We start from the raw sequence: 23,126 nt of genomic DNA, 5'->3' as shown, positions 1-23,126 counted from the left end.
CTCTTTGAGAAAGGTATTCCTAAAACTTTTTGGGCTGAGGCTGTAAACACCTCAGTTTACTTGCTGAATTTGTTGCCTACCAAAGCCTTGAAGGGAAAAACACCCTTTGAAGCATGGTATGAAAGAAAGCCATCTGTTGAACATTTAAGAATATTTGGATGTGTGTGCTATGTTCATGTTCCAAATGTGAAAAGAGATAAATTGGAAACAAAGTCTGTGGTTGGTATCTTTTTGGGGTACAACAGTAACTCCAAAGGGTATCGAATTTATAATTTGGAGACCAAAAAAATTCTGGTTAGCAGAGATGTGAAGTTTGATGAGTTCTCTAAATGGAATTGGGAGAAAAGTCAAGCAGAAGGTTCAAGTAAGGTATTGCCTGCTGAAGATAGTTTGGAAGATGAAAATTCAAACTATGATAGTTGATAGAGCTTTTTAGCAAGTGTACTAAATAGCCGTCAAGTAGTAAAATTAAGAGTATCGATCCACAGGGATTGTGAGTCAAGCAAAGTAACTATGTCTAGAAACATAATGAAATAATGAACACATAAAGGGGGTTTTTAGTTGCAATTGGTTTGGTAACGAAACGATTGAATTAACAATGGTAAAGAAACGGGGTTGAATCATCAAATACTCCCTAAACTACGTAATAACATGCAATCTATCGTCATGAACTGAATCAATCAAGTGTTACAACTAGATCAACAAAGTGGTGAACCTCAATCTCTTGATAGATTCACCCTATCCTTCACCGATACTTCTCCGATCTCTCGGATGGAAGCTACCGGTGATAGAGTATTTGAAAACGCGTTGATCGTGTGTTACACTCTATGTTTCAATCTCTCGACCCGAAACACTCAAGTGCTCAATGCTATCATATCCAATTCTAACTCATATTCTCATACATAGTTAAAATCTAAAATCATTGCAAAATTGATCAGAAATTGAAAAGCATTAAGCATGGATAAACATTGAATAACACATTAAAGAGAGATTCAGTACATTAATGGAGATTACATGAGAATTACAAGTTTAGTTCATACTTGGGATCCAACCCCTATGAGGAAGTTAGTTCCTCATGATTCTAAGCTTAATCAAAGCTCCAACTCCACAAGAATTGCTCCTCATGATGTTAGTTCTTCAACCCAAGCCAGTAGAAAGCAAGATCAAGCACAGAGATCGACCCAAAAAGCCTCAGATCCAAGCAAAATCCTCAAAAGTTCGAACCCATTTGCAGAAAATCAGTTTTCCTTTTATGCAGATCGCAGTCACGCCGCGCGTGACTGCTGAAATCAAGGTTATGCTGCGCGTCTACCTACCACGCAGGCTGCGTAGTTCATTTTTTTCATGGTCACGCCGCGCGTGACACCCTTCACGCCGCGCGTGACTAAGTCAGAGAGCAACTCAACTTTTGGCCAAGTTAATCGCGCTGCGTGGCCTTTCACGCACCCCGCGTAGTTCAAATCAGTGTAAACTCAGTTTTGTACCAAATACACTACGCGGCGCGTGACAACTTCCACGCCTCCCGCGTAGTGTAAAATCCTGCATCTTCTGCATAATTTTCTGCTTTTCTTCATCTTCAAGTCATCTCAAATTTGGATTGATTTCTCTTGATTATTTGAATAAAAACTAACTAAAAGGTGTCCAATGCTCCTTAAATAAGCATGAATGACCATGTGTGACGATGTGTCATCAATAGTGATGATGATTTTCCAATCCGAGGTACTAGAACCTTGGATGATATTTATGCAAGGTGCAATATAGCTACATTAGAGCCTACACGGTATGTTGAAGCTGCTAATGTTGAAGGATGGAAAGTTGCCATGCAGGAGGAGATGAAGATGATAGAGAAAAATCAAACATGGCAGCTTGTAGACAAACCAGAAAAGCAAAAGATTATTGGTGTTAAGTGGGTTTATAGAACCAAACTCAATCCTGATGGTTCTATAAACAACTTTAAGGCCAGATTGGTGGTAAAAGGTTATTTTCAACAACATGGTGTTGATTTTTCAGACACTTTTGCACCTGTTGCAAGACATGATACCATTAGGCTGTTGGTTGCCTTGGCAGTAAAATTGGGCTGGAAAATTTATCATTTTGACGTTAAATCAGCTTTTTTAAATGAGCTGCTTGATGAAGACATTTATGTCGACCAACCTGAAGGTTTTAAGGTTGCAGGAAGTGAAAATAAAGTTTACAAGCTTCACAAAGCCCTCTATGGCTTAAAACAAGCACCAAGAGCATGGTATAGCAGAATTGATGGCTATCTCCTGCAAAGTGGTTTTAAAAGAAGTGAAAATGAAGCTACTTTGTATGTTAAGTGGTCGAAGAATGAAGTGAAGCTAATAGTGTCCTTGTATGTTGATGATTTGTTGGTTATAGGGAATGAATCCAATTCTCTATGTCAATTCAAGCAAGCTATGGAGAATGAATTTGAGATGACAGATTTGGGTGAAATGAAATATTTTCTTGGAATGGAGATTTTTCAGTCAAGTGTTGGAATCTTCATTTCACAAAAGAAATATGCTTTGGAGGTATTAAAGAAGTTTCATATGGATAAGTGCAAGCCTGTTTCCACACCTCTGGTTGTGAATGAAAAGTTATCAAAGGATGATGGTGATAATAGTGCAGATGCTTCTATTTATAGAAGTATAATTGGAAGTTTGTTGTATCTTTCAGCAACCAGACCTGATATAATGTTCGCTGCTAGCTTACTTTCCAGGTTCATGCATTCTCCAAGTCAAGTTCATCTTGGTACAGCTAAGAGAGTTTTGAGGTATATAAAGGGTACAACTGATTATGGTTTGCGTTTTTTGAAAAATGAAAGTGGAGACCTCCAAGGATATACAGATAGTGACTGGGTTGGAAGTGTAGATGATGCGAAAAGTACCTTTGGTTATGTTTTCTCATTTGGCAGTGCTGTGTTCTCATGGAATTCAAAGAAGCAAGAAGTGGTTGCCCAATCATCAGCTGAAGCTGAGTATATTTCTGCTGCTGCAGCAACAAATCAAACTATTTGGCTAAGGAAGATTTTATCAGATGTGGGACAATTTCAAAACAAAGCTACTATCATATGTGTGGATAACAAATCTGCTATTGCCATAGCAAAGAATCCAGTCCAACATGGAAGAACCAAACACATCAAGGTTAAATATCATGCAATTAGAGAAGCTGAAAAGTCAAAGGAAATCAGTTTGGAGCATTGCAATTCAGAAAATCAGATTGCAGATATAATGACTAAAGCTCTTTCCAAGGGAAAGTTTGAAGAGTTGAGATCAATGCTTGGAGTATTCAAGAAAAACATCAAGGAGGAGTGTTAGAAATTGATGTTCTTCTTAAGCCCATATCCATTGTGATCCAAGCCCATCCATTGTAGGATCCCTCCATAACATTTTGTATGTGATACACTTGGCTTGTTGCAAGTATCACACTTGTATTATTGCATGTAGTTTTCCTTACCACTTGTATTGATGCATGTATTTCCTTTACCACTTGTCATGTTGCATGTATTTCTCTTAACACTTGTCTTCATGCATGTAAGCTATGTAGTTACTCCTTCTACTATAAATAGGAGTTCGCAATGTACCTTGTATCATCCAACAATTAGCAACATAACATCTTCCTCCAAAACTTTATTGTCTTTCTAGTTTTCTAGTTTCTCTAACCTTCTTCCCCACCACTTTAAAATAGCCTTTGTTTTTTCTTACAATCTCAAATTATTTTAGGTATTGTTGACTATCCCACAAACAAGTCTTTTCACCGTATTTGTCCTCACTCGCACGAAGAATAGATCAAATAACAATATCAATAAAACTAAATGTTGTGAATTCGAACCGAAAACCACACCTATAACTTTGATGTGTGGGACAATGAATTGAAGCAACCAAATCAAAATGGATGAGGAATAAATCAACAAAAGCCAAAACAACATAAAGCGATAAATGACACTAATAATTGTTTACCCAGTTCAGTTATAACAACCTACTCTGGGGAGAGAGACTCTCCAATCCACTATCAAACTTCCTTCTTGATTACAAAGATTCAATACAAAAGAGTTGCAAGAGATTTCAATGATAAGTGATTACAAGGTGTTAGAAACACTTCCCCAACCCTAGAATATACCCAAAACACTTACAAACCAAAAATCCTGCATCAATAATCACACCCTGCGTGAAGGAGAGCTATGCCCCGCGTGAAGTCCAGACCCAAAACTCTGTTTCTGCTCAATTCAAAGGCAAATCTGCTCAATTCAAAGGCAAATCTCAACAATCTCCACCTTGTCTTTAAATTGATGGTGATGCCAGCTTCCCACCAACCATCGTGCTTACACCACACCCTCTTCGGTCCCCCGGAGTCTACCTCGCCATTCTCCTGAAAGATGCTTGCCTCCAATTGCCCTTGGATTTTTAGGACAACCCACAAGTTACACCGTACCCTCTTCAAACCCCGGATTGTATCTTTCCTTACTCTTGAAGATTTTCTTGCCTCCAACCAACCTTGGTATTTTAGGTGGTTTCACGAGCCGCAATATCAAACTCTCCTTGCATCCAACTACCTCCAGCAGTCCTACAAGTTACCAAGTCTAATCACCATTGCTTCCACACAAGATTTCCATAGCCATTCCACTTTGATGTACCTCCACCTCAAACCGAGTTTCTCCACCAAAGCCTCAAAATCAGTATATCCACTATGTCTTCCACCTTGTAACGAAAAAACTTTTCAACTACTCCGAAACGCACTTCAAGTGATTGTTAGTCTCCAACACTTCCCGGTTTAGTTCCACCACCTAGTAAACTTCCTTTCACTAGTTCAACTAAAACCAATGTCAATAACAACTACCAACCCGAAGTTCCGACAACTTAATCACATCATTAGAATTACCACTAGTAACAAATGCATAACCAATAATAGAACCAACTATCCTTGCATCAAAATTCAACTTTATACCAATTAAGTTACGAAAATATCCCTTTCGCGGTTCTCCTTTGCCGCCTACATCTCCTTTAGTCGTTCTCTCCACTGCTCCAACCAGAACGCTGTTCTCTGCTTCCTGTTATCCCTCTCTTCATTCTGATTTTGAATTGTATTCTTGCGTTTTGGTTTGGGTTGCAGAAAATAAGCGTGAATTCAGTTTATGTACCTAAACTCATTTACGTATATATGGATCGATACGTGCAAAGCTTACTAATGGTAATGTCATTCTTGCAACTTCCATTATTGAAATGTATGCAAAATGTGGTAGCTTCAATATTGCAAGTGAATTGTTCGACAAAATGCCCAAGAGAAACATCATTGCTCTCAACTGTATGATTGATGCTTATAATCGGAATGAGAGTGTTCAGTGTTTGTGCCCATCACTGTGCTTTGGCATTGGAATTTTATTTTCATGTAATCATGTTGGAAAGAACATTGTAGTTGTAGTTGCATGGTTGATCTTCTGAGTCAGGCAGGTCATTTCGGAGAAGCAGAAAGGTTAATCGAGACAACCAAATATTGCTATATCGGGTGCTCTTTTAAATGGTTGTCTGATTCGTGAAAACATTGGTTTGCTAGTCATTTGAAAGTACAATTGACAGAGTAGCTCCAAGTAAAATTGGTGAAATGAAGCTGTTAAGTTCATGATCATCTCACAAAATTCATTTTTTGTCTCAAATTATAAAGTATTATCTGCCAGAGTAGCTCCAACATGTATCCCTTGGGGTGGTGTTCTTCTAATCTCCTCTAGCTTCCTTAGTCGGTTTATTCCAATCAATATACAGGGCTGTTAACTATGTATGGTATTGGTGAGATTCTTTAAGGAATTTTCATTGAATACTTGTTTACCACTGGCAGTATAATAATGTTGTTATCTTTGTTTGCATGCCTGTAAAGCATATATCCTTATACAATACATAGAAAGACATACAAATGAATTTTGCTTCATACCATTTAAGATCCTATCATCATGTGTTAATATACTGTTATACAATATTCCAATTGCATTTGGACATAAACTACATCACATATCCAAATGCGAATATCTATATGCTGAAACATTAGTGAAAATATATGTGTAGTTTGTTCCTGTTATTTATAATTGCAGTAGGAGCCTTAGCTTTTTTAATTTAATTATTGTGAGTTGTGATAACTGATAACACATTTGCCAAATTTTGACTCCATGTATAACTTACAAACTTTCAGATGAGATATGTTTTCTTTGTAAATGTTTATACTTTTTTTAATCCACAGCTTCTGTTTATTTTCTTAGGAATTTCTATTGTGAGGAAGTTTAAAAGCTGCGACTGAGTTGTAGTATGCATAATGGACAGCACTACAACAGAATTGCAAACTGAAAGCAGTTTGCAGAATGTGCTGCAGAGTTACATAATGCAGAATTGGGAATCAACAGGTATGTAGATTTGCAGAATGAACAGTATGCATAATTGGGAATTAAACATAAAATAAATTACATTCCTGTCTTATACAAATACGAGAAGCTGCTATGTGTTGCTGTCTTAAGCAGAATGAACAGTATTTATTTCTTTTAAAAGTAATCTGGTTCATATTTTTCAATGCTCAAATATTATTTATAGAATTGTCAAATAGTTTTTTAGGTTTCATCATATGAGTACATATCCATAATGCAAAAAACTTATTCTAATTCTTAGGCTTAAACTTTCTAGTAAACCTTATTATGACCGTTACTATGATTTTCTTATTTAGACGTTGTTAAGGGATCGATGAGGAATGATTTCAAATTCTTGTATTGGTCTTCTCTACATTGATTTCATGCCCTGCATTCTCAATTACCACTAGTCGTACTTTAAAATATGTTAAGCCATGTTGTTAGGTCCATATAGGATGAGACAATACAATGTTTTCATTAAAAGGTATACTTTTTTACTTTTCTTTCTCTAAACATTTTCGAATTCGCAAGATATGAACGATTTTGTTTGAACAATTTGCTTCTATCTGTTAAAGATACAAACATCTTCTATGGTACATAAAAAATCAAGATGCTGGATGTGACAACCAATCACCCCACATGTGATCAAAGTTATAAAGAAATGCATACATTCAATTCAATAAATAAAAATCATAATCTCTATGTCATAAAGAAATATTAAAGTGTCACATTGGATCCAAACCAGATATGCGAAAATAAGAGTAAATTAAAAACTTCCAAAAAACCATGTAGAAAGTATAACACAACATGATGTCACATAATCTGAGGTATTAATACATCAGATAACAAACATAAATCATAACTAGCGTGTGAGCAACCAACAAATCACTCCTCAGCTAAACCCTTGAGCTCTAGAAGCTTTGTTGTGTCGTATTCTCGTCCTCTGTATAGGAAACTTCTTCTCTCAGGATCAAGCTTAAGTAAACAAAAAATAAATAAACTTAAAACAAGTTTAAAATAAAAGAAAGCAAGAAAAACAAGGAAAGAAAAATTGATTGTAATAGTATGATGATACCTCTGTATCGTGTGATTTGTGATTGTAATGCGATTCTCCTTTAGTAGGAAAGAAACTTTTAATGATATTGAGCTCCCTTATAACATCAACCATATTCATTCTTTCTTTTGGTGATTCGGCTGAACAAGAAAGTGCAATACTAAAAATTGCAAGTAAACATTTCTCTAAATTAGGATGTATGCCACCAAGGTTCCAATTGTCAGTATTTCCTAACAATTCAATGGGGAGGATAGACTCGTCCACAATCTGGAAAAGGTGATTTGGAATTGAATGCTTCACATAACTATGGAGATTATGATCATCGTTGAACATTTCATCTGTTGGTCTCCTTCCGGTTAACATTTCTAATACCATAATTCCAAAGCTATACATGTCGCCTTCAATTGATGCCTCAAAACCCATTCCATACTCTGAAATGTGCATGTTGTTATAATCAAAATATTAATAGAAAAAATAAGTTTACAACATCTAAAAAAAAAAAAGTCAAGTCGTACCTAGGGGTGCATAGCCAATTGTTCCCTTTATTCCATTTGTGCTACTTTGCATGAGAGAGACTCCAACACTTGGGAGCAACCTTGCTAAGCCAAAATCACTCACTTGAGCTACCATCGAATCATTAAGAAGAACATTTGCAGGCTTTAAATCACAATGAATCACTGGTTGCCCACCTTCGTAGTGAAGATAACAAAATGCTGATGCAACATCAATAATAATATTTAACCTTTGCTCAAAAGTCAATGATTTTTGTTGATCCGGAATTTCTGTTGTGGGATGCAACCAACTTTCTAAGTTTCCATTACTCATGTACTCAAATACGAGAGCTTTAAACTCATTGCCGTTGTAATCTATGCTGGAACAACATGTCAAAACTTTAACCAGATTTCGGTGTCTAATATTTTTTAGTGCAGTACATTCAGCAATGAAACTCTTGTGGGCTCCCATTTTATTAAGGTTTAGGACTTTTATGGCCACAAATCCATCAATCGACTCGAGCTTTCCTTTGTAGACAGAACCAAAATTTCCTAATCCTATCAAGTTATTTGTTGAAAATCCATTGGTTGCATTGTGCAGGTGTTTGTATGAAATCGGAACCATTTGGTCATTTATTTGTGAATCAAAATTTTGTGTTTTGTCTAGTCTCCTCATCCAATAGATAGTTATAATAAATATAATAATGACAAGAAAAGAAACCCCACTAACTATCACAACTATCTCCTTGAAGTTATTGTGTTTACTATGGCATGGTGGTAGATTCAACTCCAAAATTCCTCCACAAAGATTTTTGTTACGAGTCACTCCTAATGCACTTGAATTTTGAAAGACACCTTCACTTGGTACCTCTCCTTCCAACATGTTGAAAGACACATTGAAGTATTCTAAGAAAGAAAAATTTTGCAGAAATTTTGGAATTGATCCAGACAATCGATTTCTTGAAAGGTCCAAGTATCGAAGACCTTTGAGAGATGCAAAAGAGGATGGTATGCTTCCATTGAATGAGTTCCCCATCAGAAGAATGTATTCTAAGCTTATGCATTCACCCAAGGTTCCAGGAATTTCACCAGTTAGATGATTTTCAGAGACATCAATCTGCTCAATATTCTGTAAATGACCGACTTCATCGGGTAGTTTGCCACATAACAAGTTTTGCGATAAGAATAGTCCTACTGTTAAAGATGAAAGACTGAAAACCTCTGAGGGTATCACTCCTGTAAGGTTGTTTTCTGAAAGGTATAACATTTGTAAGCTTTTACACTTCCCTATATTTGAAGGAATATTTCCTTCTAACATATTTTTGCCTAAACCCAAATGATACATCTGACTAAGGTTACCTATTGAAGCTGGAATTTCTCCTGACAACTTGTTTCCACGCAAATCTAACACTTGTATCTTTTGAAACTTTCCAATAGTAGAAGGAATTTTCCCTTCAAAATGGCTACTTTCCATGGTCAAGAGAATTAAATTAATTAAATTTCCTATTTCGAAAGGAATTTTCCCAAATATTTGATTACCCCCAAGATACAGTCGACTAAGTTGGGTGGTTAAGTTACCTATGTAACTTGGCAAACTACCTCCAAAATTATTAAAGGATATACCAAGTGTAGACAACTTACTAAAATTTGTGAGTGGTTTTAAGAACTCCAAATCCTTAGTTGAATTGTCACCTAGATTGTTGAGGTACAAATCTAGCCAATACAGATTTTGTAGCTTACCTAGACTTGGAACTTGCCCAAAAAAATGATTTTGACTGATATCAAAATGTGTCAAGGTAGATGCATTTGCAACTGAAGTGGGTATTAAACCTGAAATTTGATTTGTGCTAATTGCAAAACGTTGGAGGCTAGGGAGGGTGTGAAACAAGTTGGAGCAAAGAGAGCCATTAAAGTTATTCAATGAAGCTGAGATTATAGTAAGAAATGACATATTATAAACACAAGAAGAAAGTGTACCAGACAAGTTGTTGTCAACCACTGATAATTTAGTCAAGTGTTTGAGGCGACATACTTCTTGTGGAATAACTCCCTCTAAGTTGTTAAAACCTACATAAAAAGTTGTCAAGGATGAAAGGTTACCTAGGAATGGTGGGACTTCTCCGGTTAAATTGTTTTCCACAATCTTTAATGTCTGAAGCTTCCAAAGAAAGCCAATTTCAATTGGTATTTTACCAATCAGATGATTTCCACCTAAGTCTAAGCCTTTGAGATTATGCAAATTTGTTAAGTTTGTAGGAATTTCTCCTATGAAGGAGTTATTGGGGAGAGAGAGTTGTTGCAATCGAAACAATCGGTCTAATTCATGGGGAATTTTTTCAAAGAAGTAGTTGTTTCCGAGATTGAGACTTCTCAGAAAAGAGAGATTGCCAACATAAGGTGATAAGGATCCATGCAAGTCATGTCCCGATATGTTCATCTCTGTCACTCTTTGGTGTTTGAGGCTGCATGTGATTCCATGCCAGTTGCAAAAGTGGATGGAAGAATTCCAAGAATCTAAGGCTCCATTTGGATCATTGGATATTGATTCTTTGAATTTGAGCAATGCCAAATGATCGGTTTGATTTCCCAATGCTAAGGCCATAGTTTTATTTGAGCCAAACCAGATTATGATTAAAGCAAGGAAAATATGCATATGATGGTTTGCATCCAAAAATATAGATAACGAGAAAAAAAAGGACTTCATTTCTTTATCTTGGAACAAGAAGTATATTTGATTATCGGTTTTCTTATTACATGCATTGTGCCTTTCTTATGGCTTTATGGCTATATATGTAAGAGTGATAAATATTCTACTGAAAACTATTGTGTGACTGTGTGGTGCATACTGCATAGTGGAACGAAGGCATGGCATTGACCCAGTCAAGACAATGAGTAGGGTATGGGTAGGGTACTATACTACTTATCTACATACCTGTGGTTTGAAAAAAAATATTCATATCCATCCTATATATATGCGTGAGTAACGGTCTTTATAACCGTGTCCATACTCTATGAGTATCTAACTACACATACACTTTACTTGTATCTTTGTTAAAAATAAATCGATCAATTATAAAATATCACCATTTTAATAAAATTTAAAAAATAAAAAAAATTAAATGTTGACTAAAGAAAATTATAAACAAAATTATTACTGATCTCATGCTAAAGTTCATATATGTGTTGACATATTCACATTTTGTTTACATTATGTTATAAATAAACATTTTTATTAAAAGAGATAAGGATTAAAAGAGTTTGAGGTTTAGGATTTAAGTCTTGGCAAAGTGTAAAAAAAACTAACATAACAATTAATATGCTTACAATTTGCAATTAAAAAATAATTAAAAATGTGTAATAGTTGAATAGTGTTATTTTTTTTAAATTGATATACGTATATTTTTTTTTACACAATATACATATATTATTATATAATAATATAAATATATTATATGGGGCGGGGTGTATATTCATACCCGCACTCATACTTGCTCATTTTTGTGGATAAATTATCTATATACATGTCCTTGCCTAACATACAAATTTTTACTATATTCATTGTAAATATATTTATGAATACCCATCGAATACGAGTCGAATTGTCATCCCTAATCAACCCCAAAAGGGGTGGGATGGGTAGCTCAACAAGATAGTTGAGCTAAGGGTTAAAGAGCACGAGGTCCTAGGTTCAAATCCTGATAAAAGAGAAAAAACTAACATAACATTGTAATACTAACAACTATCATTGTTTATAAAAAACAAAAAACTAGCCCAAAGACACAGATAATTCCACGTAACTAATCGTTTGATGAATTTGTGTGCAACATTGTCACTCAAAATATTCTTTGGTATTTTCCGTGCCACAATTTTTTAATATCAACCATGAAAGAGACTTAAGTGATCCAAGTTATTTCACTTCCTTCTTCAAATTTCTTTTGTAGGAGTATTTTTTAAGGACCAACTAGATCACGATCGTGTTCCCTTTCATTGAAGATATGATACAATTTTTTTCTCGATTTAAGTTTTATCTTTGAACATTCATTATCATATCATTACTCATGCCCTGCACAATACGTTCCTTATGATGATAAAAACAAAAACTACCTTTTCAGTATAGCAATCGTTTCTTTTGGGGTAGAAAACTGAATTTTTCTCTTCCCACCCCCGTATTTCTTTTCCATCCACCGTTATTTCATTTTTACCCTTATATCCACTACAAGAAAATCTTGATATATTGGCGGAATATATCCCTCACTAAGTGCACTTTTCCCTCACTAAGTGACAATTTAGTGGCGGGATAGGTCTGCCACTAAATCATATGCCAGTAAATTTTGTGGCGGAAAAATCCGCCAATAAATTTGTCTGAAAGTGTGCAGGAAGATTCTTCAAACTTAGTGGCTGAAATTTCTGCCAGTAACTGTTGTCAGAAAAGTAGATTTAGTGGTGAAAATTTCCGCCAATAAATACTTCTATTATACAAAAAAAAAAGTTATTTTTTTTTTGTTTTTATAATGATATTAATTAAATAAAAGAATTTAAATTTAATACAAAAATAATTAAATCATCCCTCTATTTCTCGTTTTCACCTTCTTTTTTCTTTCTATTATTTATTTACATTAGAATACCACACTAACCCATTATTATATCAAAACTAAAAATATCAAATATGATTAATGATTTTGTTTTTTTGTTTATTAATTTAAAATGATATTATTTAATTAAAAGAAATTAAATATAAGCTTGTGGAGTATTTCTTCCCGGAGTAAGCTTGTCCAGTCGCCGGAGCCTTTGTTTTTCCTCCTCCGTGTGACCTGTTTGTCTTCCTTGAAACGCCACCTCCACCACCGTCGCCGCGGTTGCTATGATAATCTCGTTTGACTTGTTTCTTTTGTTTTCCAGAATTGGTTCCTTTGCTAAAGTTTGAGTCGGTGAGTGTGTTTCTTGGTCATGGTGGAGAGAGAGAGAGAGAGAGAGAGAGAGAGAGAGAGAGAGTTAATAGTGTTGGTTGTGGAATGGAAGAAAACACGTTTGGTGAAGTTACCTTAAAAAGGTTGTAACTTGCATCTTGTTTGAACATGAATGAACTCCATTTTTCATTTTCACTAAGCTTTACCAAGTCTTAATATAGAAATAGAAAGAAAAATAAACAAAAACTAGAAGTGAGTATTTGACAAGGAGAAGAAATAGAAGGAAAGTGGAGAGAAAAATGTGAAATAGAGGAGGCAGTATAAGTTGGGTGGGTGGATGAGAGTGAAGAGGTGGTGCATCATAGAGGAGACTTTACGAATGAAAGTGAATGGATATGAGTGAGATTTATGAACTGTGTAGTGCTGTCAGATTCCTTTTATTTACAGGCGGAAATATCCGCCACAAAATAAGTCGACCATTGAAATTTGATTACTGGCGGAGTATTTCCGTCAATAAGTGTTTGCCATTTTTGCCACTAAATTTATTGTCAGATTCTTCCGCCACTATGTGTTTTGTTTTTCGATTTATTTTCTTGATAAAGCTATTGGCAGATTTTGTTACTTAGTGGCGGATTTTTCCGCCAATAACTTATTGAGGGATTAATTCCGCCAATAAGTGATTTTAAATTTTGTCTGTAAATCAAGGTTTTCTTGTAGTGATCAAAACTTCGGAACGCGTTTTCCGAAGTTTTCCACAGTTTTTCTAGTTTAAATTCGGAAAACACATTCCGAAGTTTTTTTAAAGGCAAAACAAATTCGAAAAACACATTTCAAAATATTTATTCAAGGGCAAAAATGGGAAACCAGAAAGTGGAAAAGAAACACGAAAGATGAAGAGAGAAAAATTCTAGAAAACCGGCTTAAGATAATTAAGGCCAAAACTACGCTATGTGGACCAACCGATAATGAGCCAACATTACAATCTCACAATTACATTACTCAATTTGTGGAGAAAATTGCAAACACTTAACATAAATTTTGGGGTGAAGGAAACTCAAACTTAACACAACTGGCAAACCCTAATACATACAAAATTCTGAGAATGAATATCCACTTTGACACATGAAATCAATCTTCAATTCAAACTACCGTGTGTGAGTGTCTTAATGCAACATCTCAAACTATTTTAAGTATTGTTGACTATTCCACAAACCAACACGAGTCTTTTCACGGTGTTTGTCCTCACTTGCACAAAGAATAGAGCAAATAACAATATCAATAATCTAGCAACTATGTATAAAGAAAAACCACACAATCAAACCAAAAAAAAAAAGCTAAAGAGAGTAGTGGAATATAACACACCAAGATTGTTATCCATTTCGATCCAAATTGGCCTACGTCTAAGAGAGAGAGCAGTTCTTTCATTCACTATCGATGAGTCGTTACAAAAGACACAAAAGAATTACAAGAAAACATCTTAAAGAGTTCTACAAGAAGAAATCCTATTTTCTACCTTTTTCTCACAATATCTCATACAAGAGAATATCTCAAGAGGAATCCCCAATCAACAACTAATTATTAGAGAAAATTTTGACTCAACTCCACACTTGATATATTTCACTCAATCAACAACTAATTATTAGAGAAAATTTTGATTCTTCCTCCAATAATTTAGAGCTATCCAAGATGTTTCCCAATCTTAATTAATATCTCTCTCAGAAGGCACCAATCCTTAGACCTTGCTTAAGGATCTTCGCTTTGGTTCCTAAGATTCTCTAAGCATTTATTAAAAAACCAATTTTATAACTACATTTGTGCGCGCTCGTTCTATTGAATTTCCACTAAGCTGCCAGATTCACCAACAAGATTAAATTTCTGATAGAAAAATCCGTTTTTCCTACCGTTTTAGCTTTCTCGCGGCCTAGAATACCAGCCAGGCACAAATTTCCCAAAACACTAAGGCACACAAAATAATATTTATGCTTATACATGTGCATAAATTAGTTAATGTGAGTTTATGGTTTCAAACCAAATAGGGGTGGGATGGGTAGCTCAGCTTGTTGAATTATTTGATTTAAGAGTTATAGTTTGAGGACTAGAGTTCAAATCTTGATAAGGTATACCGGCCAAGCAGAAATTTCCCAAAACACCGAAAAAATGCAATTTGCAAGGCACACATAAAATGCTCTGAATAAACCAATAGTTAGTTGGTCTAGTGGTGATTGACGATGAATTTGATAGGGAGGACTACCATTCGATCCCCCGCAACTGCGATCGGGAAGGGACTTGAACCACTTGATGCCAGAAGTGACACCCGAACCAGATTAGACGGTTCTGTGGACCGTATACTGGTGGTGAAAAAAAAAAAAAACTCTGAATATCCACTTTGACATATGAAATAGATCTTCAATCCAACTTAGCGTGGATGAGTGTCTTAATGTAGTATCTCAAACTATTTTAAGTATTGTTGACTATCCCACAAATCAACAAGAGTCTTTTCACCGTGTTTATCCTCACTCGCACAAAGAGTTGAGCAAATAACAATATCAAGAAAACTAAATTTTGCAATAATTTTGATCCTTCCTCCAATAATTTCTAGCTATCCAAGATGTTTCCCAATCTTAATTAAACAAAACAGACAATTTTAAATTTTCACCGGACTTAATAAAATTTTGCAATTCCATCCTCTATATTGGCGGAAGGCCACCCCAACACATTTGGTGGAATTCGGGGTTCGAACCCCGACCACTCCAATAATGTTCCTTGTAGCTACTATTTGAGTTACACTTACGGGACAAAATTATTAAATTTTAATTTGATGTTATTCGTTTTACGATGCATAACAGTATTTGTCGGAAGAATAAAATAATGCAAAACTGTCTTTGACGTAATAAAGAAAATACATACCCTTGAGCCGACTCCGCTTGTATGGTTACATTTTTTTATTAAGACTAAAATATCCCTTTCGCGGTTCTCCCCATCTCCCTTGCCGCGTTGATCTCCTTTAGTCGTTCTGTCCTTTGCTCCATCCAGAACGATGTTCTCTCCTTAGTGTTATCGCTCTCTTTTCATTTGTGAGGAACATCAATGGACTTCATAAAAACCGAACCATGCTTACTCTCTTTAAATTACATTTCAATATCAGATATTATTTTTTTAGATTGGCTAAGCAGGTTCTCATCTTTCACAGAAGAAGCAAGCAAGGCAATTCAAAACAACTAAATAATTTCAAATGTTTCGACAGAGAAATCACATTGATCCCAATGGAGGTCTTTGTCTAGCTAGGTGCATGCACTCTTAGATGTTCCAGTAACAAATGTAAGTACCTATTATTTTGACTAAACCTTCTTTATGAGTTACCCTTTCCCATCTTATACAAATATGAAAAGCTGCTATAGTCTTTATTTATTTCTTTTAAAAGTAATTTGGTTCATATTTTTCAATGTTCAAATATTATTTATAGGATTGTCAAATAATTTTTCGGGTTTCATCATATGACTACATATCCATAATGCAAAAAACTTATTCTAGTACTTAAGCTTAAGCTTAAACTTTCTAGTAAACCTTATTATGACCGTTACTATGATTTTCTTATTTAGACGTTGTGAAGGAATCAATGAGGAATGATTTCAAATTCTTGTAAGTTTTGGCAGTTCCCTATATTTGAAGGTGTTTTTCCTACAAACATGTTTTTCCTTAAATCCAAATGATACAATTGACTGAGGTTTCCTATGGAGGATGGTATTGCTTTGCTCCCAACAACTTATTTCCACCCAAATTTAACACTCGGATCTTTTGAAACTTCCCAATAGTTGAAGGAATTTTCCCTTAAAAAAAGAAGTAACTGTAACTGAGGCAGAGGAAACATTTAATGATTAGAGGCAGAGCACAGTCACAGAAACAGAAGAAAATGAAAAAAATTATAAAAAAAACAAAGAAACAGAAAAGAGAAGCCACAAACAATGCAGAGAAGAGAGGGGAGTGAATCATTCGCAGTTGTACAGTAGAAAAAGTGAGGATTTAGGGGGTTTTTGCATTGAAATTCCCAAATAAACCTGGCAACGGGTCTAAAATTAAGGGCACTAGAATTCTTTTGGCCAACCATGGCTGTAGAGGCCTCTCTAACCACAAAACGCAGAACTTTCCGTACTGCGATGCTGGCCGCCGCTATGGCCACTAGGCTCATCTGGGACACACCAACGCGTGCGGGGCAGAAGCCAGCCGCTATTGCGGCTGTAACTTTGCCCCTATTGACAACAGAGGCAAACATGTTATATTGGGTTAACGATGACTAGTCTTTGTCGGAAAACCTATGGAGCATTGGTATTTTTTTTCTCTAATTTCACCTATAGAAGGTTATACTCTGATGCAACTGTAATAACAATAAAAACTAGCAATGCTCCAAAATCAGAAGTTTTTATTGGGAGGTTGATTGAAATAAACAACAGTTTGGAAAACATTGAACATCAAACTCAGTGATGCCCTGAAAAATGGGCACTGTCATTAGGAATTCGGAGTGGAACAGATCTAATAAATCAGAACCTGATAAAGATGTTCTCTTTGTATGCACACACAGGACCGGACACTGTTAGATCAAGTTTTTCTAAGTACATAGCTAGCAAAGCCTTTGACTGCAGTAAAAAAGACTGAAACAATGCAAAAAAATTGAACATAAAATACTACATATTCATCAAGATCAAAATGTTAGGAATTGCACCAGTATCTCGTTATCCAGAGAAAAATTGAACATAAAATACTACACATTCAACTGGCCTATTGTGTGTCTACCGTGCAACTTTGTAATGATGATGTTGAATTTTTTAATTTTTTTTACTGAAAATACATGAAACATTTTTGCACTCACAGTTATAATAGTGGCAATTCTTTAGATCATGAAAATGCATGACAAAGAAATGAAAATGAAGATAAATATGGGAGAAGTATCAATTCTCGTTTCATTGAATTAGAAAGCAATACAACATTACTTATTTATAGCAACTAGTAGGTTGCAGCTAGCAAATCTACATTAAACACGATGATACAGAATCAAATGACATAACCGAATTCACAGAGTAACAAATTAGTAAACTAAGCAAAGCACACACGCTTCCAGCTGAACCATTTAGTTTCTAAACAACAATGCATCAAGCGGAATACACTTCTCTTTCCACGAATCATCGTAGAAATTTAGTTCAGCTTTAATTTCTAATTATGAGCGTGAACACCTGAAATTTCAATCAAGAAGAAGCACATTTAGCTGTTTAGGAATTTGAAATGCACAATAAGATTATTAAAATCAAACTATAACAACATATAATTCATGAGTTTGTTATGATTTATAAAAGCATATGAAAATATCAGTTTATCTCACCGGTGAAAAAGGCCTTTTTGATTTTGCTAAGCTCTCCTGTGACATCTGCAATATTCATTCTTTCTTTCGGTGATTCCATCGAACAAATAATTCCAATCCTAAAAAGTGAAACTAAGCACTCTTCAATAGTTGGAATAAGATTTTCACGATTTCCATCTTGTATTGCTACTTCTACATCTCTTGATACAATATGTGGATCTAAAATCTTCATAAGGTTATCAGGAAATGAAATTGCAACAAAATTATGCAGATTTTGACCATCTTCAAAAACTTCATCAGTAGGTCTTCTACCGGTAAGCATTTCCAACACCAGAATTCCAAAGCTATACATGTCACCACATGTGGAAACTTCAAAACGCATTCCGTACTCTAAAACATGTAGCACGAGCTTTTAATACTATGTCACTAGTAAATTATTAAGTAATACTACTCCAAAACATATTAGAATTAATTGAAAATTGTATGATTCAAGAATTTAGAACATACCTGGAGGAGCATAACCAACTGTCCCTTTTATTCCAATTGTGCTAGTATCCTTCCGAGAGCTGCCGCCAATGGCTAAGACAAGTCTTGCTATTCCAAAATCACTCACATGAGCAACCATGTCATCATCAAGAAGGACGTTGTTTGGCTTTAGATCGCAATGAAGGACCAATTGCTCACATTCTTGGTGAAGATAATGTAATGCATCAGCAACATCAATAATTATGTTTAATCTTTGACCAAGGCTCAATGTTCTTGGATGCTCTTCATTTAAAATCTCAGGATGCAACCATTGTTCTAAATTTCCATTTTTCATGTAATCGAAAACCAGAGCTTTGAATTCTTGACCTTTGTAATCTGTACTAGAACAACAAGTTAAAATCTTAACTAAATTTCGGTGTCTAATATTTTTGAGTGCATTACATTCAACAATGAAACTCTTGTGAGCTCCCTTTTTTTCGAGGTTCAGGACCTTTACAGCAACAATATGATCTTCCGACACAAGATTTGCTTTGTACACAGAACCAAAACTTCCTGATCCGATGAAGTTTGTAGGAGAGAACCCATTGGTTCCTTGATGCAATTCTTGGTATGAAACCTTAGCTAGTTGATCAATTGTTGGTGAATCAAAAGATCGCTTTTGATTTCTTTTCTTCATCCAGTACATAGTTATAATAAATGAAAGTATGAGAAGAAAAGAAACCACACTAACTATCACTGCTATCAACCTGAATTTATGGTGTTTTGTGTGTTTTCTGCCCTTGATAGGGCATGGTGGTAGATGCAGCTGTGAGATACCACCACAAAGATTATTGTTTCCAATCATTTCTACTTGGGTTGCATTTCCAAAGACACCATTGGTTGGTACCTCACCATCCAACATGTTAAAAGATACATTCAAATATTCTAAAACAGAGATATTTTGCATAACATCAGGAATTGATCCAGACAATCGATTTCTTGAAAGATCTAAATATCTAAGACCTTTTAGAGAAGCGAAAGAGGATGGTATTGTTCCATTGATGGAGTTTCCTTGTAAGCTGAGGTGCTCTAAGCTTATGCATTCACCAATAGTTTCAGGAATATTCCCAGACAAATGATTTTCAGAAACATCTAGCCAATCTATATTTTTTAGCATACCCACTTCTTTTGGTAAGTTACCACTCAAAGAGTTATGTGACAAGTCCAAGAGGTTTGTTAAAGAAATAAGATTAAAAACCTCTAAAGGTATGGTTCCTCTAAGCTTATTATGTGAAAGATCTAGGATTTGTAACTGTTGACACTTTCCTATGCTTGGAGGAATATTTCCCTCAAACTTATTATGATCTAAATCCAAATGATACAATTGGCTGAGATTACCTACAAAGTGTGGTATATCTCCTGACAACTTGTTTCCGCTGAAACTTAACATTTGCAAGTTTTGAAACTTTCCAAAAGTAGTTGGAATAACTCCTTCAAAGTGGTTAGATTCCAAGGACAATGACAATAAGCCAACTAGACGACCTAATTCAGCAGGAATTTTTCCTGATATCATATTACCCCCAAGATATAGCATTTTAAGCTCATTGGTTAAATTGCCTATAGAATTTGGCAGAACGCCTCCGAAGTTATTTTGATCAAAAGAAGCTAAATACAATTTACTACAGTTTGTCAAAGGTTTTAAAAACTCTAAATCCTCAGCGGAATTGTTACCTAAATTGTTGAGTTCCAAATTCAGAAGGTATAAATCTTTTAGCTTTCCTAGACTTGGAACTTGTCCAACAAAATTATTGTCAGCCATTTCAAGATAACTAATGGAAGAAGATGCATTTATAGAAGTGGGGATTGGACCTGAAAATTGATTTCCTGCAATACCAAACTGTTTGATATTTGGGAGAGTGTGAAACATGTTGGGTGGAAGAGGGCCATGAAAGTTATTTATTGGCATGTAAAATATAGTAAGTGATGTGATGTTGTAAAGACATGTTGGAGGGGTTCCAGACAAATTGTTCTCACCCAGACCTAAAACTGTCAAGTTTTTGAGGCGACAAATAGCTTGTGGAATATCTCCTTCTAAGTTGTTACGAATAAAATCTAACAGCATTACAAATGAAAGATTCCCTATGGATGAAGGGATTCCACCAGTTAATTTGTTTTTATAAACAGACATTACTTGAAGCTTTTTCAAAGAGCCAATTTCAATTGGTATTTTGCCAACCAGTTTGTTCCCATCCAAGATTAAGTCTTCGAGATTGGAGCAATTTGTCAAGTTTGTAGGAATTTCACCTACAAAAGAGTTATTGGTGAGATAAAGTTGTTGCAATTGTAGCAACTTACCTAACTCCTTTGGGATTTCTCCATGGAAGCTGTTGTTTCCAAGATTGAGATTTTTCAGTAAAGTGAGATTACCAACATGTGGAGATAGAGATCCATGTAACTGATGTCCTTTGAGGTTCAATCCTATAACTCTTTGATGCATGGGGTTGCATGTGATTCCACGCCACTTACAGAAGTGGATGGAAGAATTCCAAGATTCAAGAGTTTTATATGGATCACTGGATATTGATTGTTTGAATTTGAGCAATGCAAAATGATCTGTTTGGTTTCCTAATATTGCAGCCACTGCCACAGTTTTGTTATTAGTGTCAAACCACATTAAATTGAAGGTAAACAGCAAAAGAAGATGAAGGTATAAAAGTGTAGGTGACAACAAAGAAAAAGACTTCATTATGAAATTTAGTTATGTTTGTGTTGGATAGTTTTGTGAGAATAAAGAGGATATATGCATCCATTTAAATAGTGGTGGCAAGAGCTAGTTCTGAAGAATGCAAAATTAAATTTTTATTAAATTCACACACCAAAAAAAAAAAAAGAGATTATATTGAAAAGTCAAGTCAATTGATACAGAGAAGCATATACATGGGAGCTAAAAGGCAAAAAGTCATTACTCATGCCCTGCACTGCACAATACGTTCCTTATGTTATGATGATAAAAACAAATACTACCTGGCCTTTTCAGTATAGCAATCGTTTCTTTTGGGGTAGAAAACTGGAAGATAATTAAGGCCAAAACTACGCTACTATGTCGACCAACCGACCGATAATGAGCCACATTACAATCTCACAAAAAAGCATAATATCATCTGCATATAGGCAGTGAGAGGGAATATCTATAGATCTGATACCTTGAATGAGCTTAAGGTGACCAGAATTGACTAAATTAGTAATGCCTCTACTGAAGACCTCTTCAGCAAGACAAAAAAGTAAAGGTGATAAAGGGTCACCCTGCCTAACCCCCCTACTACATGAGAAGTAACCCTCTTGTTTACCATTAATTGAGATAGAAAGCTTTGCAGACTCAAGGATAACCTTAATCCAATTACAAAAAGTACTGTGAAAACCAAAAGCTTTTAAAACATTAAGTAAGAAATTCCAGTCAATGGTATCAAAAGCTTTGGCTATATCAATCTTAATGGCAAGATTACCACCATAAGATTTCTTGTGAAGCATATTAATAATCTCTGAAGTTAGACAAATACAATCTTTAATCTGTCTACCTTTGACGAAACCCGTTTGTTCCTTAGAGATGATAGATGGGAGAATTTGGGCCAGTCTGTCAGCTAAAATCTTCGAAATAATTTTATATTTAAAATTAGCCAAAGCAATGAGTCTGTAGTGACCAATGGAATCTGAATTCTCCTTCTTAGGAATCAGCACCACTTTGTTTGCATTCATGTTTGGAATGATCCAGCTAGATATGAAAAATTGGATAACAGCTTCAACCACATCTTTACTAACAATTAATATCCCAATAGGTTTGGAAAAAGAAGGCACTATAACCATCTGGGCAAGGAGCTCCATGCTTATTCAGAGCAAACACAGCATTAGGAGTTAAGATAAGCATGGCATTGACTTGATAAGAAATCAAACGACGGATGGTTTCTTCAATGATATTATTATCCTGCACAGAATTGTTAGTAGAAAATAAAGAAGTAAAATGTTGAACAACATGAGAGGCAATATCATTAGGGTTAGTTAAAATATTGTCATCAACTCTAATTTTGGCAATTAGATGGAAATAAGCAGTGTTTCTATCTCCTTCACAATGCCACTTGGTTCTAGCTTTCTCCCTCCAAAAAGTCTCTTCAATGTTCAAAGCCATTTCTAAATTAATTTTGGCATTCTTTTCCATATCTAAGAGCTCATCCGAGCCACCTCTTATGTTAATCTCCTCTTGGATCTTGTCTAAATTATCAATAGCTTGAGAGACTTGGTCATGAACATTACCAAAACAATCTTTATTCCAAGCTTTCAATTCTAACTTAAACAACTTAAGTTTTCTATTCTAACACCCTCAATTCTGGTTTTGATGATCCTAAAACTGTAAAACCATCACAACCCTCAATTCCACGGAAGACCACACCAGTTGATTGCCACTTGATGCATAATTTTCAATTTA

At 35.2% G+C, this 23,126-nt stretch overlaps 2 protein-coding genes across 2 annotated transcripts; both read right to left on the bottom strand.

The window, feature by feature from the left end:
* Positions 1-7,057: 7,057 nt before the first annotated feature.
* Positions 7,058-10,684, bottom strand: LOC123907493 (putative receptor-like protein kinase At3g47110). The gene is made up of 3 exons (XM_045957794.1): positions 7,952-10,684; positions 7,458-7,867; positions 7,058-7,357 (listed from the first exon to the last, which is right to left on the bottom strand). Exons 1-3 carry the CDS (start codon positions 10,629-10,631, stop codon positions 7,268-7,270), a joined length of 3,180 nt encoding a protein of 1,059 aa, XP_045813750.1. The 5' UTR covers positions 10,632-10,684; the 3' UTR covers positions 7,058-7,267.
* Positions 10,685-17,735: 7,051 nt separating this feature from the next.
* On the bottom strand, positions 17,736-22,538 carry LOC123907491 (probable LRR receptor-like serine/threonine-protein kinase At3g47570). The gene is made up of 3 exons (XM_045957792.1): positions 18,692-22,538; positions 18,206-18,574; positions 17,736-18,059 (listed from the first exon to the last, which is right to left on the bottom strand). The coding sequence occupies exons 1-3, from the start codon at positions 21,393-21,395 to the stop codon at positions 18,040-18,042; spliced, it is 3,093 nt and encodes a 1,030-aa protein (XP_045813748.1). The 5' UTR covers positions 21,396-22,538; the 3' UTR covers positions 17,736-18,039.
* Positions 22,539-23,126: the final 588 nt, after the last annotated feature.

The sequence above is a fragment of the Trifolium pratense genome, linkage group LG2, assembly GCF_020283565.1.
Source record: "Trifolium pratense cultivar HEN17-A07 linkage group LG2, ARS_RC_1.1, whole genome shotgun sequence".
Lineage (NCBI taxonomy): Eukaryota > Viridiplantae > Streptophyta > Magnoliopsida > Fabales > Fabaceae > Trifolium > Trifolium pratense.
The sequence above is the reverse complement of the archived record's forward strand: the minus strand, read 5'-3'. Positions and strand labels throughout refer to the sequence as shown.

What these genes read in the sequence shown, in the direction of transcription:
- LOC123907493 (XM_045957794.1), bottom strand. Translation starts at nt 10,631, where the DNA reads ATGAAGTCCTTTTTTTTCTCGTTATCTATATTTTTGGATGCAAACCAT. An exon ending in AATTGGCTATGCACCCCTAG is followed by an intron (nt 7,868 to 7,951) that starts GTACGACTTGAC and finishes TGCACATTTCAG; the next exon opens with AGTATGGAATGGGTTTTGAG. An exon ending in ACAAATCACACGATACAGAG is followed by an intron (nt 7,358 to 7,457) that starts GTATCATCATAC and finishes TGTTTACTTAAG; the next exon opens with CTTGATCCTGAGAGAAGAAG.
- LOC123907491 (XM_045957792.1), bottom strand. Translation starts at nt 21,395, where the DNA reads ATGAAGTCTTTTTCTTTGTTGTCACCTACACTTTTATACCTTCATCTT. An exon ending in AGTTGGTTATGCTCCTCCAG is followed by an intron (nt 18,575 to 18,691) that starts GTATGTTCTAAA and finishes TACATGTTTTAG; the next exon opens with AGTACGGAATGCGTTTTGAA. An exon ending in CAAAAAGGCCTTTTTCACCG is followed by an intron (nt 18,060 to 18,205) that starts GTGAGATAAACT and finishes TTGAAATTTCAG; the next exon opens with GTGTTCACGCTCATAATTAG.